An 18,818-nucleotide genomic window follows, 5' to 3' on the forward strand; every position below is an offset into this window, starting at 1 on the left:
GCATTATGCGCGCGTGTGTTGTTGCAGTAGTAGTCGCTCTCATGTGAGAGCGTTTGCCTTGTTGAGTTCAACTGCCTGCCACCTGTTGGCCCTGTCCACCCCGGCCCACCCCAGGGGGCAAATCTCACTAATTCTGATGAGCAGAGACAGAAGACTGTCGCCATGGGGATGTTGTGCATGTGAGAGTGGGATCAATCAATGTATGAATGCGTGCATGTGGATGTGTTTTGTGCATCAAACCCATACGCTGGGTGTGTGTGTGTGTGTGTGTGTGTGTGTGTGTGTGTGATATTAGTCCAGTCTTAGAGGCACTGGCGACAGACAGCTCGGCGTGCAGGAGGTGACACAGAGTCTGTGTGAGCCACTGTGTGGCTGCGGGTCCCAAAAACAGGGGGGCCCAGTCCTCATCATCATGCCCAGCCTGGGTGGCTACATCCTGGGGACACAACGCCCCGAGACTCCCAACAATTAAATGTGTCTCTGGAGCTCCAGTCTGCCATATGCCACCGAGCAGGAAGGTGACACAGATGTGACCACCTGTTTCCGTGAATGGCTCTCTTTTCATCCACAAGTACAATATAAGCGCATTAAATCTTTCAAAGTACAATGAAAATATTTTTGCAAGCATACTACCAGGTTTGACATTTTTGGTGAAAAATGTCATGCTTTAAGGGAGTTCAGGGGTGCAGAATGTGACCATATTCAGTTCCTGGTGCAAACCCATCCAAAGTTTATGGAGAACACAAAAGAAAGATTTGATGCTTTTATCGTGTTTTGTAGTAATATGCATTCCATGTTTGGATTTGTCATTTTTCTTAACCAAAATGAACATGGTACATTTAAAATTGTGCATTCATCATCTCTCTTCTGTCTAAATTTAGGAAGCGACAGATTTGGGACCTTTGGATGTAATGAGAGAGAGGCTGGAGACGAGAAGGGAGAGGCAGCCATAGCCAAAATGGCTACCCTTCAGAGATTAGCAATAGTATTTACCCGTACAGCCAGCAGTTTCAGGGTGCAGAAGACTTTCTGAAATGTATGATGGCTGGGGAAGTCATTAATATTCATGAGGAATAGCAATACATGATTGGACGTTTCAGTAAAATTAATCAGCAAAGCAGTCCCCGATTGGTCGGAGAAATTATAACCCAACCCTTACAAATCAGAACTTTTAAGCTCCAAAAAGCACATAAAGGCAGCATAAAAGTAGTCCATACGACTCCAGTGGTTTAATCCATATATTTAAAAGCAATATGATAAGTGTGGATGAGAAACACATCAATATATAAGTTAATATGAATCTCCACATTCAGACTCACATTCTTCATGCATATCGCCACCTACTGGGAAGAGAGGAGAATGCATAGTAAAAAAGGACTTAAATATTGATCCGTTTAACACACACGCCTATCATATCGCTTCTGAAGACATTCATTTATCCACTGGAGTCATATGGATTCCTTTCATGCTGCTTTTATGTGCTTTTTAAAGCTTCAAAGTTTTGGCACCCATTCACTTGCATTGTATGCACTTGCTAAGCTGAAATATTCTTCTAAAAATCATTATTTTTGTTCAGCAGAAGAAAGTAAGTCATCCACATCTGGCATTGCATGAGGGTGAGTAAATGATGAGAGAATTTTCATTTTTGCGTGAACTGTCCCTTTAAGTGCATGTAACCGTGGTCAGACATGACACACTGGATGTTGCATTTCAACGTGTTTTGTTAAAAGTTGATGCATACGTTGTTGTTGATAACAGCTTTTGGCTCATTTACACTTATGCAAATACTAGGCAAAAGTGTTTGCGGTACCAGTCCACGCTGAGAGAGCGCCTCCTGTAGGCCGGGGGTCTAGACTGCAGGCTCCTGTCCTCCTTCAAGTGTTTGTCTTTCAAAGAGAGTCGCTGGGTTAACTTCACAATCCCAGACTCACTCCTGCAAAACACACAGAAATAGCAGTATCATTCATCGCTCAGTGCGGAGCAATGCATATCAAATGACTTTTCTAATCTAGCAATGAGCAAAGTCATGTCTGTCATCTTGGTATCGCCCTCAAGTTGTTCCAAACCCGTAAGATCTCCTTTCTTCGGGGGAACACAAAAGGAGGTGTAAGACAGAATGACAGCCTCAGTCACCATTCACTTTCATTGCATGTTTTTCCATGCAATAAAACTCTCTTTAATAAAAGTGAACTCTCTTTAAATAAATTTAGGCCTATTTTTAGGACTATTAAGATTGACAATCAGGCACTCCAACTTTTTATTATTGCAATACAGAAAAAATAAGATCCACCTTTAAAACTTTTTGTTAGAGGCATTGTGTGTGTTTAATTAGGCTTATCGTTAGCAACATTGTCGTCATAGCAACCGCAGCTGCATGGGCGGCAATGGGCTATGCATATCTGTGTGTGTGTGTGTGTGTGTGTGTGTGTGTGTGTGTGTGTGTGTGTGTGTGTGTGTGTCGAGTTTGACAGCACTGTTAAGGCATGAATGAACTATCTCGGACTCGCTGAACAACAAGCAAGTCAACAAGTGTGACTCTGGAGAGATCTGTCGATGATACGCCACTCACGCATGAAGAATGTTTAAACGGTGAAGGACGAGGTCAGCGAGTGAACACCGGTGCCAGCGTGCAGCTAATGTGTCCAAAAAGCTCGTGATATCAAGAGCTGACCGCATCCGTATTTCTAGCGGGAATGTTCCTGGATAGAAACCGTTTGGGAATAAGACTTGAAGAAGGACAGCGGCATGGATCTGATTGCGCGGCAGCTGTTCCCGATGACACGACACGCAGTAGGGGACCCGCGTGCTGATGTAATGCCATTAGAAGATTTCTTACAGGCCTGAGTGATGACATCATCTCCTTCAAGAGCACACGTGCACCGTGTGTATGGACGTGACACATACACACAAACACGTGTATATAAATAAATACCAAACATAAACACTGCACACGTTGACGCTACTTTCATACGACCTTTTAGTGGAGAGAGACCAGATCTGTTCAAAAACCAAGTAAGCTGCCTTCTTAGGGAGCATCCTAACCGACATAGAACCTAATAAACAGGCCGTCCCGAAGCATTGCGTGTTTTAAGGAAAATTAAGACTTTTTGCATTGTAACATTATCCTCACGAGAGTAATGCACATCTTACCCTCAATTCTCATTACCAAAATGCAAAACAGACTGTCAGTAAGCTTTAATAAAATAAATAAATTCCATTTGATGAAATTTTGCAAATCTTAAAAATAGGCTAAAATATTTTTGTAGTGTATGATATTCTCATTACCGCAACATGAGGAGAAAAAATATTAAATTAATTACTAAAAATGAAACAAATTATATTCAAAAAATATTTGAAGGTTTACGCATATTAAAGGGACGGTATTTCTCTCGTCATTTTCTCACCCTCATGATATTCCAGATGTGCATGACTTTACTTCTGATGAACACAAATGAAGATTTTAACAAGACTATTTCAGCTCTGTAGATCCATACAATTAAGTGAATGGTGACCAGAACTTTGAAGCTCCAAAAATCAAATAAAGGAAACATAAAAGCTCCAGAGGTTACATCAATATCTTCAGAAGTGATATATTAGGTGTGGGTGAGACTCAGATCAAAATGTAAGTCCTATTTTACTCTAAATCTCCACTTTCACTTTTACATCTGAAAGGCACATATAGTGCCTGTTAAGTTTCACTTTCACATCTAAAAGTCAGTCAAAGTTAAAGTGGTGACTGATAGTATAAAGGACTTAAATATTGATGTGTTTCTCACCCACACCTATCATATCACTTCTGAAGACATGGATTAAACCACTGGATTCTTATGGATTCTTTTATGCTGCATTTATGTGCTTTTTGGACTTTCTGAGTTCTGGTGACAATTTACTTGCATTGTATGGACCTAAAAAGCTGAAATATTCTTCTAAAAATCTTCATTTGGGTTCTGCAGAAGAAAGTAAGTCATCCACATCTGGGATGTCATGAGGGTGAGTAAATAATGAGAGAATTTTCATTTTTTGGTGAACTGTCCCTTTAATTTAAAAAAAATCCTATCAAATTTAATTGAGTAATTTTTAATAAAATAAAATAGAAATGCCTAAATATTTAATGTTTTATTAATTTATTTTGGTATAAAATTACACAATCCACTTTGATGGATTTTTTAATTAAATTAAAATGCATAAATCTTAAAAATAGGCTCAAATATGTTTTGAGTGTATTTATTCATCACAGCAGAGCTCTCTTGGTACTGCCTTTCATTTTTTATTTCTTAAATAGGAAAATCATTGTACAACAGCATTATTCTTATTGTAATACAACAAAAACATGATTGTGTCACAGTAATGAGAATTCCCACTGAAAGAAATCGGAATACTAAAAGTAAAATATCCGGAAGCGTTGCAGTAATGACAATTGAGGCTAAAATGTATGTAACAGCCATGAAAATATTAAAACAGTATAAAAATAAAAACAATGCAAAACAGTCTTTTCTCTTCAATTTTAAAAGTTGAAAAGTCTGTTTATGTTGCTATCTTAATTATGCACAATTATATGTTTAATTGCATTTGATTATTTGCATTCAGCATGTTTTCATTTCCTCACTGTCTGCAACGCTATCAGAACAGACCTGCGACCCAATTTGGGGTTGTGACCCAACAGTTGACAATAGTCTTAGAAGTCAGCATAATAAAACCTTTTCTGAAGGAAAAAAAATGCAATGAAAGTGAATGATGACTCAGGCTAAACTTTTGTGTTCCATGAAAGCAAGCAAGTCATACGGGTTTGAAACAACATCAGGGTGAGTAAACAACGACAGAATTGAAATTTTTGGGTGAACTTTCCCTTTGGAACAGAGCTACAGGGAGCGAGGGAGAGCCAAGCGTCTGCCTTCATTGTTTGATGTCGATCAGCACTTAAACTGCAGCCAGCACACAGATCCAACGGCTGCTCATTAGACAAGCATATAAATACCAAACACACACAGTATTATACGCCAGTGCCCGCATGGACAGAAATTGGTTAAGACTAAAATAAAAGCTCTCCGCAACGCACATCAAATGTGTCTTGCCCTGTTATACCAATTCTAGACTTTGACCCTCCACACACACACACACACACACACACACACACACACACACATACGTACGCACTCACACACACACTCACACACGCATGCACATGCATGCACTCAGGCACGCACTCACGCACACACACACGCACTCACACACACACTCACGCACTCACACACGCACTCACTCACGCACTCACTCACACACACACTCACGCACTCACACACGCACTCACACACGCACTCACTCACGCACTCACGCTCGCACTCACTCACGCACGCACTCACTCACACTCACACACGTTCGCACATGCATGCACTCAGGCACGCACTCATGCATGCACCTCACGCACACACTCCCACTCACACACGCACTCACACTCACACACGCATGCACATGCACTCACGTTCGCACACACAGGCATGCACATGCATGCACTCAGGCACGCACTCACGCATGCACCTCACACACACACACATGCACACACTCAAACACGCACGCATTCACGCTTGCACACACATGCACGCCACACACACACAAGCATTCACGCTAGCACTCGCACGCACGCACGCAGCACACACACAATGTAGGTTGAGCAACCTTTTTAGCATCGTATTTCCATGTTCACTCTTTGAGGAATATTTCAAGATCTGTTTATCATATTATGTTGTGTTTGGGCTTGTTTGAATCGGGATAGTCTGCTGTAAGTTACAATATGTCATTGTTTATGTTATATGTATGTTTCAGGGAGTAACAAGGAGAAATGTGACAAAAAGCCACTCCTGTTTATTATATTTATATGTGGTAGTGGGAATTTCATACACTAATACTCACTGCAGTTTTAACTCTGAGTGAAACAAATTAGCTCTTTGTAATCTACTAACTGAGACCTTTCCTACGATATCTATTTTTTATGGTATTACCAACTCTGAATATAATTGTTGTTATAAAAACAATGGCATATGATGAGAACAAACCAGTTCTTTGTCAGTTAATTAAAAGCATTATTTAAGAATTGGTCAGCTCAGCAATATGCATTGCAAGTTCAGTTGTAAGCTTAAAAACGACAACTATTCTTTTCAGATCAAGCAAGTGGTAATTCGTTTATTATGTAATTATTATTATTATTATTATTATTATTTTCTGCAGGGAGTACCCCCCCCACTGGCCCAATATAAGCAGTTCAATGAATCCTTTATCAATAAATGATATATATTATTTAAATATCTTCAGCACAAATGTGTTATAATTGCTAATAAAGTTGTTGATAAAAAGATCTAATGCAATATCTTGTGGTAATATATGCAACAATCTTAGTGGGCTGGTCATTTTTGACTGGGGACACAACATAAGGGTTAAAATAAGTAAACAGGGTCCGTTTTGATTTCATGTTGACTTTAACACATACAGCAACACTTAATACTCCAATAAACAGCCTTAAACACACAGTGTAGTGCACACAGTGTCTGACTCATGTTCCCAGAATTCCAAAATAAAAAGCGGCTTCCCTAGAGGGCCACCTACTCGCTCGCTCTGTCTGTCTCTCTCTTTGTGGTTGTTGACGGAATGCCGTAATGGATGGAAAGCGGCTCCCATCCTGACGTTCCCTCCACAATCCCAAACGGCGTCAAGATGGCAATCAGTGGAGACGGACATCAGAGTGATTACATATGCTGGAACAAATCCATACAACAAGAACTGGGACTTGTCGTGTGTGTACGGCTCCATTCTAAAACCTAGTGAGCTGCCTTTCTGTCTACTGCCTACATAGGCAGCTGCCGTCTAAAGAACCTTGCATAGTCATGATGTACACCAGCAAAACTGATCACAACTTGAGAGAGTGAAAAATGCAAATGGAAAAGACTATGCCACACACCACACACACACACACACACAACACACATTAAGAAGTGAGCTGCCAGGCATGTGTTTCTCTCAATGTTTTGCAGGAAAGTTCCTCTGGCTTTATTGTGGTGTGTGTGTTTCTGGCGCGGCGCTGTTCGGGATCTGTCAGACTTCTTCATAGCCAAACCACATCAAAGATACAAACTATAACGCCAGCCCCACCACACACGCGCACACACCACTGAGTCAACTGTTACACATACACACATTAACCACAAAACCAAACAGTGCAACATGCACACTTATTAAAGTTATTAGACTGTCTATGTGAAAAATGCTTAAGTGTGTCCGAGAGAGAGAGAGACGGCCACTGCTCCTCTGTATAACTGAACCTAATTCATGACATCTTTTTCCATTAGCTCTGCCACACACGATATTCTTCCATCTCAGCTTGTCTTGGAAATTACGGTTTGTGTCATTTGTTTACAAAAGCAGACTAGAGTCCTAACATACAGAACACAAATGGGGATTGGGCATGAATCTTATTTCTTGACGAGTCTACGAAGCTTCACCCCTTAGAGCCCAAACAAGGCACTAAGGCACAAAGTTGTCCTGTTTTGCTGGGTAACTCATCCCATGAAATCTCATTGGTCCAAATATGTTAATGTTGTGTCAGAATTACCATAATTGGGAGTTTCTTCAAATTCAGGCACTTCTGTGTCTCAGGGGAGGATTTTTGATAATAAAGGCTCAGATTTTAACTTTTTCTTTTTTTTTACATGAAGATCTCGTTAAAACTGAACTTGAAACTTGTTACTATGCCTTCGTTATTTATTTTTGGTACTTTTCAAATACCTATTATGTGTAGATTTGAACGTTTTAGCCTTGAAGGTCTGCGTCCGGGACAATATTAAACTATGAAAATCCATTTCAATATTTATTGTGTGCAAATTATTTCTATAAATTGTTCAAAAATGACAACAGTTGTGGCTTTAATTTTTACAACGCCAAAAAAAAAAAAATCCACTAATAAAGTTGTTTTAAAAGTTTGTGTATTTGATAAGCAAGTGGACAAAAGTGTCAATGAAGAACATGAAATATGAGACATCAAAAGTGATGAAAAAAATCAAGAGAATTATCACATGTGCGCAGAATATTTTAATTGGGCGTCATTTCTAATCAAGCTATTATTTCACCAAAGATTTTGCAAAACGTGTGAAAATATTATTTAATGTGTGTATTTAGGCTACATAAAATGTTAGCTATGAATTAGCCTTAGCTAGACAAAGGAGTCCCCACAAAAAACATTTCCACTAAAGAAATCTATGAAACACGACACAAGTTTATTTAAAAAAATCATTTTGAGATTTGGAAACTCATTTTTATGATAAAGGTTTCCATCCAAGGGTTTTATGCGAATAACATTTTACAAAACTAAATAAAATAAAGCTGATGGAAATGCACATTATTGCTAAAATGTCCCAAAGGTCCGTTTAACGCGCATTAACTCTATGTCGATACATCAAATGTTGTGAAAAAATGATTAGGAAACACTTTTGTTGATAAAATTGTCATTACCGCAAAAATGTAGCGTCACATGACAGAGTTAGCCTGTGTTAATCATGACGACAGGGGCCGGTTGCATAAACATAGCCATTAACTGAAGACTGCATCTAACAATTAGTTTGACTAGCTAAAGACGCCATAGAAAGCCTGTTGCATAAAACAAGCTCACAGTTGTCTTTAGTAAGACAGTCTAATTTGCATTGCATTGTGGGAAAAATAAGACACTGAACAGCTTAAAAAAAATGTGGACAGTGGACGCTCAATACATTTTTTATTCGCTGAGAATATTTGCTTATTCGAGGACTACAGTGCTTCAAAATGTATTTTAATGAACACATTTAGTGATTTAACCCAAATAATTAAAAACACAACATTTTGTTACCATTTTTGAAGTCAAAGTCTTCAACCAAGTCTCAAATCAAGCCTCTTTCAGCCCCACTGGCTCAGCTGACAGTTATTTTCAATGGCAAAATAGAATGTAAACAAAAGTTAGCCTGAGGTGTGCGGTCTTACATTTTGGTCTTTAACAAGTTTTTGAAAACTTGTTAAAAACCATGACTGAAAAAATGAAGACCAACATTTTAGACGACTAACTAGTAAGACTAGTCTAAAACAGTTTTATGCAACCGGCCCAGTATTAAAAGCCCATTTATTGGATGTGATAATGGATTGATCTTTACGGTATATAGATCCGATCTGCAAGCGTGACACTTCAAGGAGTGCAAAACAAATATCTTGTGCACATTGAACAAATGAATGGCCACGGTTTCTGATTAATTTAATCAAAGTATCCATCCGTTTATTTATTAAAGTTTCTTTTCCATACTATTTAAAAAATAGACAGCAGTCATGGAATTACCCCACAGTACAAAAAACATCATTTCTGAGCATAAAGATGTTTTAAATTAAGAATAAATACACAATACTTGGTGAAAAGCTTCAGAGTGCTTTTTGTTATTTTTTTGGAACACTTACAGCCCAATTCTATTAAATTATTGTTTAGGTTTCCTTTTGAAAAAATGCCGTCAAAATCACCTGTATTAAATTACATTAATTACCAAACGAAAGACTTTTTTTAGACCTACATTTGCCTTTTCTTTACTCAAACGTAAATGAGCCGTACCCTGTTCTGTAGATGAATAAAGTCGGCTGAATGACGTTCTCAGAATGTTCTGCACTTTTCTCAAGACTATAAACTATCAGAACTATTTGTCCCATCATGAGTTCACTTTCAGAAAACCAGCTTTTGAACATTTTAAAACGTTTAAATATTTTAAATCTAACCATCTTTACCTCGGATCACATTTACTGCTTCTACAGAAAATGTAAATTTGAGATGATAATCAAGTTCCGGGTAGGGAAGGAGGTATTGCCCCAAGTGAAGGAGTTCGAGTACCTCAGGGTCTTGTTCACGAGTGAGGGGACAATGGAGCGGGAGGTTGGCCGGAGAATCGGGGCAGCGGGGGCGGTATTGTACTCGCTCTATCGCACCGCTGTCACGAAAAGAGCAAAAGCTCTCGATCTACCGGTCAATTTTCGTTCCTACCCTCACCTATGGTCATGAAGGCTGGGTCATGACCGAAAGAACTAGGTCGCGAGTACAAGCGGACGAAATGGGCTTCCTCAGAAGGGTGGCGGGCTTCTCCCTTAGAGATAGGGTGAGGAGCTCAGTCATCCGTGAGGAGCTCGGAGTAGAGCCGCTGCTTCTTTGCGTCGAAAGGAGTCAGTTGAGGTGGTTTGGGCATCTGGTAAGGATGCCCCCTGGCCGCCTCCCTAGGGAGGTGTTTCAGGCACGTCCAGCTGGGAGGAGGCCTCGGGGAAGACCCAGGATTAGGTGGAGAGATTACATCTCCACACTGGCCTGGGAACGGCTCGGGGTCCCCCAGTCAGAGCTGGTTAATGTGGCTCGGGATAGGGAAGTTTGGGGCCCCCTGCTGGAGCTGCTGGGGGGGGACATAATGCAGTTGTGATGGCGATGCTTTAGATTAGATGATTGTTCAAAATATTGAATATCAGGAATGTTCAATACATTTTGTGTTTTCTGCTTCATTTGTTGTGGCGTTGATTCACATTGTTTCTAGATTATTGTGCAGAGTGATCAGATGCATTTTAAATAATTGCAAAAAGCTTCACTGGCCAAAAAAATGAACTATCACAAAAACACAAATTTCACTGTTTTTTGGTTCTAGCACAAAACGACCAGCTAACATCATTTCACTAATCATATCAGCAACACCTGGGAAAGTGTGAAGAGTACTAGTCAGGTGAAATCACTCTATCATTCTGATTGGATTATAAGAGCAGACTGATGCTATAAAAGTGTTTCCAATCATTGTGTTCTTGTTCGCAATGGTTACCTCTAAAGAAAGATGTGCTGCCATCGTCGATTTGCATCAAAATGGCCTCACATGCAAGGAAATTGCTACAAAGAATATTGCACCTGAAAGAACCATTTACCGGATCATCAAGAACTTCAAGGAGAGAGGTTCAACTGCAGTGAAGAAGGCTTCAGGACGTCCCAGAGTGTCCGGCAAGCGCCAGGACCGTCTCCTCCTGAGGAGTCAGCTACGGGATTGTGTCACCACTAGTGCAGAGCTCAATATCGGCAGCAGGATGGCGTGAGTGCATCTCATGGCCTGGTGTCAAGAAGGGCAGCAAAGAAGCCACTTCTCTCCAAGAAAAACATCAAGGACAGACTGAAATTCTGCAGGAAGTACAAGGATTGGACAGCAGAAGACCGGTGCAAAGTTATTTTTTCCCCTTCCGACTGTTTGGGACATCTGGAAAATCAATAGTCCGGAGAAGAAAAGGTGAACGCTACCATGAGTCCTGTGTCGTGCCAACAGTGAAGCATCCTGAGACCATCCATGTGTGGGGTTGCTTTTCATCACAGGGAGTGGGCCCTCTCACAATCCTGCACAAAACACTGCCATGAATAAAGAATGGTATCAAAACGTCCCACAAGAGCAACTTCTCCCAATGATCCAGGAGCAATTTGGTGATGATCCGTGCATTTTCCAGCATAATGAAGCACCATGTCACAAGGCAAGAGTGATAATGAAGATTTCAATTTTGGATCCGTGGCCAGGCAACTCCCCTGATCTTAATCCCATAGAGAACCTGTGGTCAATCCTCAAAAGGCGAGTGGACAAGCAGAAGCCCACAAATTGTGATCAAATCCGAGCACTAATAAGGAAAGACTCAGTTCTCATTACAGAGCCATTTGTGACAGATTTATGAAATCTGCCATTTTTGATCTAGTATCCAAGGAAACATGATGTTCTTGTTGACAGGAGGACTCTCCTACGCTACTTTCTTCAAACTCAGAAACAGACACTGCGCCTTAATAAGACAATCTGCAGCTATAATCTTCAGTCCACTAAAGCATTAAAGATGTGAAGATGGTAACCTGTACAAGCATTCTGTAAAATGGCACTAGTTGTGAGATTTATTTGGTACACTTTAGTATTTATTGTCAAGTGCAAAGGAATCCAAGAACTATGAACCAATACGTAAACAAGTATACAAGGGGCTTTCTGCGAAAGCAACACTTTCATCATAAAATGGCTAATAACAGCAATTTGGCAGCTGGCTCTAAAAGGGATAGTGCTATCAAAAATGGTTCATTTATTCACCCTTATGTTGCTCTAAACCTGAATGACTTTGTTTGGCAGAAAGTTGGCCTCATGAATTTAATATAAGAAGTCACCAATAAGTAAGCCTCCAGCGTGGGTTGAGTACCCTGAAAAGTGCAACATGCGACGCTGCAGTGCTTTCAAACTCATAATCCCCTTCAATCTAATACTTAATCACAGTCATGTTGGGATTATAAATGTTCACTCTAGATTACAGTTTGTCTGAAACTAGATTACTCACTTCTCTCTGGGACATTAGGCTCAATTAAAGTAAACTGTGAAAGAGGGGGCGTGTGATCACTTACTTTCCCACAGGACTGCTAATATAAGAATTTTTTATTATGAAGAACTCATTAAACCTTTCCCCGTGGCATCATTTAAATGACAGCTGGACAGTATGAGAACAGAGATATAGATTGTCTTACCTTCTCTGACGTGTCCCCTTCCTGTCTATGGAGCCCAAACTCTGCAAAACAGACAGGCACAAGCTCAGACCAACAGAAAGAGATAACGTTACCTCAAAACATTATTTTAACAAAGATTGTTACACACTGAAATACTTGATTCTGATTGGTCATTCACAGCATTCTCACTAGATTCATTCATTCGTTCATTTTAGACGTTCATTGATTAGACACTGCAGATAAATAATTTTATTAGAAGACAGACAGATAAAAAGATAGATAGATAGATAGATAGATAGATAGATAGATAGATAGATAGAGACAGACAGACAGATAGACAAGTAGACAGACAGATAGATAGATAAGGCAGACAGACACAGACAGACAGAAAGATAGATACAGACAGACAGACAGACAAGTAGATAGACAGATAGATAAGACAGACAGATAGATAGATAAGGCAGGCAGACAGACAGATAGATAGACAGAGAGAGAGATAGAGAGATAGACAGACAGACAGACAGACAAGTAGATAGACAGATAGATAAGACTGACAGATAGATAGATAAGGCAGGCAGGCAGGCAGGCAGACAGACAGACAGATAGATAGATACAGACAGACATACAAGTAGATAGACAGACAGATAAGACAGACAGATAGATAGACAGAGAGAGAGAGAGATAGACAGAGAGATAGACAGACAGACAGAGAGATAGACAGACAGATAGATAGACAGATAGACAGACAGAGAGATAGATAGATAGACAGACAGACAGAGAGATAGACAGACAGACAGAGAGATAGACAGACAGATAGACAGACAGATAGATAGACAGAGAGATAGACAGAGAGATAGACAGACAGATAGATAGACAGACAGATAGATAAACAGATAGACAGACAGATAGATAGACAGAGAGAGAGATAGACAGATAGACAGAGAGATAGACAGACAGATAGATAGACAGATAGACAGACAGATAGATAGACAGAGAGAGATAGACAGATAGACAGAGAGATAGACAGACAGATAGATAGACAGATAGACAGAGAGATAGACAGACAGATAGATAGACAGATAGACAGAGAGATAGACAGACAGATAGATAAACAGATAGACAGACAGATAGATAGACAGAGAGAGAGATAGACAGAGAGATAGACAGACAGATAGATAGACAGATAGACAGACAGAGAGATAGACAGACAGACAGATCATTAGGAATCAAAGGAAATGATCCTTTTCAATATAAAAGTCCATAAATGTTATTATGACAATGGACTATTAAAGATGTATAGGGTCAGTATAGGGATGGAATCCCAGATTAAATATTGACAATATCAGAATAACTGGTGAGGTTAAAATTAGCCATTAATAATCTTTACTTTAAACCTTTGTATTGTTCTTAATTGTTTTATCCAGTACACCTCCTCCTTTCGCTGTTGGGTTAACCACAGTCTGAAATCCGAATATTCTCTAAAATGAGAATATAATATTTTGTCCGTTGTTAAAAAACGAACTCCTAGAGTATGTTTTGTTTCAGCAACATATACTGTAATTCCCCACACTTCATACACTCTGTAACACAAATCACATTGAAACTTTGCAATGTGTAAAATGAAGATGCCAAGATATAAAGTTGTATAAATGAGCATGCCCTAACATATCTTTTCAATTTCGATTTCTTCTAATTGCTGCTATAACCTTAAAGGGTCTCAAAGCTTCATGTCTGTCCTGTGACACTGAAAATGGGTCTTCACAACAGAATTCAATTTCCCAGCCATTGGTGAAAACAAATGGCTGAAATCAAAGATGTTCCCTTATTAATATCCTTTGGGACATTCATATCATGACAGACAGACAGACCAATACAAATTGCAAATCAGTGAAAATATTTCAAACTAATTTTTCCTTGTGTGAAAAACATACCTTCAATATATTTAATTTGATTTTTATTCAATAACATAAACATATTGAAGTTACTTCGCTACAATGGTGGTTTGGGTGAAATGATGGTTCCTTCACTTTTGAGCCATTTCAGAGCAAATGCATAATTATTTAGAGATATATTGTAAATCGAATATCGACTTTCTCAGACAGTTTTCAAGCCATATCGCCCAGCACTAGAGTTGTGTGACATTTGGAACAGTTCACTGGGGTCTTTCAAAGGTAACAGCTGGAAACAGGAAGATCAATGCTGGGATTGTGACCTTTACCTGTGTGTGTCTCAGAGAGAGAGAGAGAGAGAGAGAGAGAGAGAGAGAGTTTTAGCACAATATCTAATATACCCTGTTTATATAAACTTGCCAACTTTGATTAAAATCTCTGCACATATACATTTGCTTATGCACCTGTTAACATCTGGTGATGATACATTTTATCCTCTGACATTGTTTACACCTGATCCTTCGGGTAAAACTCTGCGCATGCTCCAGTCAGATATAAAGCTTCTCATGACAGAAATGTTCATTTTGAGTGAAATCCCTAAACTTCATAAGAAGCAGTTCGTTTTACACTTCAGCACCCTCGAACCAGAGAAACTAGACAATTTATCAGCCAAATGAGTACTGCAATAAAAGATTAACCACGAAATTATAACTTCTTTCTTATAACGACACATTCACAAGACAAAGGTGTACTTACATTTGTGTGTGTGTGTGTGTGTGTGTGTGTGTGTGTGTGTGTGTGTGTGTGTGTGTGTGTGTGTGTGTGTGTGTGACGGAGAAATCATGTATCAGATTGTTTTCGTAATGGTACATTAGTTTGCAACAGGTAATCTAAAGCCGTTTAATAACTTTGCCCTCTAAACACAGCTAATTAACACACACACACACACACACACACACACACTCACACACACATACACACACACATGTTGTGTTTCCATGTTTTATGGGGACTTTCCATAGACATAATGGTTTTTATACTGTACAAACTTTATATTCTATCCCCTAAACCTAACCCTACCCCTAAACCTAACCCTCACAGAAAACTTTCTGCATTTTTACATTTTCAAAAAACATAATTTAGTATGATTTATAAGCTGTTTTCCTCATGGGGACTGACAAAATGTCCCCACAAGGTCAAAACTTTCAGGTTTTACTATCCTTATGGGGACATTTGGTCCCCACAAAGTGATAAATACACGCTCACTCATACATACACACACACACACACACACACACACACACACACACACACACACACACTAAGAAAGGCATTTCAGTGATCACATACCTGTGCAGCCCAGTATGACTCAAATTAAGGTGCTTCAGGTACACAAAAGTAAACCACACGCGCTGTATCTTCCAAAGTCTCTTCTCTGTCCTAGTGTTTTATCACAGCCTGGTTCTGTGCTATTGCTGAGTTGGTGTACTTTAATTGTGGTTGCCAGGCGATAAGCTTCACTAACTGAGCAGACAACAGAAAGAAAGAGAGAGAGAGAGACTCACACAGAGAGAGAGAGAGAGAGAGAGAGAGAGAGAGAGAGAGAGATGGGGGTGTTCTCTCTAAAGGGTGCTGAATACTAATTGCTGCCACAATAAAGTTAAATAAAGGCCAGTGGCATATCACACTTAGTGTTTGTGTGTGTTGCAGAGAAAGTATCCATAATCACACCATTCTCAATTTTATTCTGTCACTAAGTGTCACTAAATGTCTATTAGATCATTCATAGTGTTTGCTAAGGCGAGCATCCTTTTTATGATAGGCTGTTTATTCAAATGTGAGCACTTTCATGTCCCAGGGGTTGCTTTTATCAAAACAATCAGATTTTTATTTTGTATGTTTTTGAAAACTTTTAAAATCCCTTCAATGTGCAGTATAAGGCCCTAGCTTTTATATTAGCAGGGATGGAGGTTCAGTGCTAGGACTAGTTCAGTAATCCATCTGTTCTGGCTTTAACTGTTTGATATTCCATTGGAAATATCCTTAAACTGCCCGAAACATCACCAGAAAGTGGCCACTTTTCTTCCGTTTGAGAAATCGCAACACACTCGCACCTGACATTTCTGTAACGAAGAAGCGCATGTGATCATGTATGAATTAATGATTCGTTCACGTCAGCCAATATTTCAGTCGTTTATCCTTTTATATGATGCTGTTTCACTTTTGCTCCATTGATTTAGTTAAACAACATCATTAACAGCTCTTCAAATATTCCTTTAGAAGCTTCTGTCTTCATCCCGACTGCTAGACGACTAGCTGAATGAATGCAATTAAAACACGTTCCGATAAGGAGACTGTTGTGCGTACAGTATTAAAGCAGAACAAATCTGTTCTGTTCTTGAAAATGCTTGTTCTTGAATTAAACTGTGGTGAGAGATTAAAACAGATTTATAAATCCATGTTCCAGCAGTGGCAACGGTTGACAAGTGTGTGAAAATACAGAGTTTGAAAATTGCATTAGTGGGAATGGGCATTCGAGTGGAACAAAAAGCGGTCGCTCGCACATAAAAGTCTTTTTTCACCGTCTTTACTCTCCATGCCACTGCAGTGATACAAACGGCATCCTTTGTCATAAGTTTCTAGGGTTCAACCAGACTATTGAGGTGCAATAGCCACACTGTGTGGCTCGTGCCATTTAAACCAAGATCAAATTTGTAACTCTGAAAAAGCAATCAGTTTTGACAAGGTAAGGCGTGTTTGAATCAGTCATTTGCACAGTGAAATAGAATTTCATGCATCTGTAACCGGTCCTGCTTGACCCGCTCTGAGCAAGATTCTAACCGGCATCTCCGGCATGTGAGGTGGGCGTGCTAACAAGGAGGCTAAAGGCTACAGTCCCTAGCGTCAGTCACTAGAGTGGCTCTTGAGGCCAGGGGAGTGAGGTTTGCACACTGCACAGCTACCATTACACTCACCCCCCTAAACCTCACTCTCATCCGGGTCACGGCATGTTGATTTCTTAAACTTTCCCCTCCATGTTCACATTAACATAAAAATACATTATTTACGTCGTAAGGTATTTAAACGTCATGGTAGTTTATTGCATGGTACTTGTTGTATTGCCTTTGGATTTTTAATGATTTAAATAAATAAAAAATTGTATTTAGTGAATTGAAAACAAGTTAAATTTACTAAATAGTAAATCAAGACAAATCATCTGTGTCTCATACACCAAATGAGAACCAATTTTGTATCTAATGAGACTCATTACTGAGAATAATTATGCAAATAAAAAACATCATCACCCATTACAGTAAAGAGAATATGGAGGGGATACGGACTTAACTGTCTTAAATTATGCCAAAATTAGTTTTCTTGCAAAATATGCAATTTTGGGATATACGGTGTGATTTTTCGATTATTGATTTTTAATAAATTTGCAAAGATTTCAAACAAACTTCTTTCACATTGTCATTTTGGGGTATTGTTTGTAGAATTTTGAGAAAAATAATGAATTGAATCAATTTTGGAATAAAATATTTGGAATAAAATAAAATACATGTGAATGGTGGCCAGAACTTTGAAGCTCCAAAAAGCACATAAAGGCAGCATAAAAGCAATCCATAAAACTTCAGTGTCCAATTTAATCCATGTCTTTTGTAGTGATCCAATTGATTTGGGATGAGAACAGACAACATGATTAAAAGCTTGATTACACTTCCTAGTGACATCTAGTGCTCTGCGCACGCATCAAGTACTAGGAAGTGTAATCGAGCTTGAGATCATGATCGTGCCTAGAGACTGCAATGGCAAGATGTACAGTGAAAAAGAGTCAGGAACAATTGGATTGCTTCAGAAGACTTGGATTACTTTTATGCTGCCTTTATGTCCTTTTTGGAGCTTCTATATTCTGGTCACCATTCACTTGTTTGAATGGCCTTACAGGGCCAAGATATTCTTCTAAAACCCTTCGATTGTGTTCAGCAGAAGAAAGAATGTCAGACACATCTGGGACTGGCATGAGGGTGAGTAAATGATGAGAGAACAATCAAATGTTCCTCAGGGTGAGGATGCTACGGAAACAGGCAGTATGTCAGAATGAAAGGACCGCAGATCTGCTTTCAAGTAACATCAACATGACGTGAGTCATCCTGAGAAAGACACATGCCCTGAAGTGTGTGTGCTGATGGGTGTGGTAAGCACAATATACCGGGAATTGTGGTTATGTGGGGAGTGATTGAATGCTGCTCATAAATCTCTGCAGTGTAGCCACCTCAAATCAGGCTAATAGGGCTGGAAGACATTCTGTCATCCACATGATGAAGTCCTTTAGAGAAACACCAATGCCAACCAATGGCAGTGGGTTCATATTTTTGAAATGATCCATCCATCAATTCATTAATCCA

General features: G+C 39.4%; 1 protein-coding gene across 1 annotated transcript in view; it reads right to left on the minus strand.

The window, feature by feature from the left end:
• Positions 1–18,818, minus strand: part of LOC127634927 (ankyrin repeat and fibronectin type-III domain-containing protein 1) — a 100,989-nt gene that overhangs the window by 47,080 nt on the left and 35,091 nt on the right. Inside the window, exons 4-5 of the mRNA XM_052114688.1 lie at positions 12,545–12,585; positions 1,811–1,933 (exon numbers count right to left, since the gene is read on the minus strand). Coding sequence (XP_051970648.1) covers positions 1,811–1,933; positions 12,545–12,585 — 164 coding nt within the window. The remainder of the gene's footprint in view (positions 1–1,810; positions 1,934–12,544; positions 12,586–18,818) is intronic.

Source organism: Xyrauchen texanus, chromosome 42, assembly GCF_025860055.1.
Source record: "Xyrauchen texanus isolate HMW12.3.18 chromosome 42, RBS_HiC_50CHRs, whole genome shotgun sequence".
In the NCBI taxonomy this organism is placed as follows: domain Eukaryota; kingdom Metazoa; phylum Chordata; class Actinopteri; order Cypriniformes; family Catostomidae; genus Xyrauchen; species Xyrauchen texanus.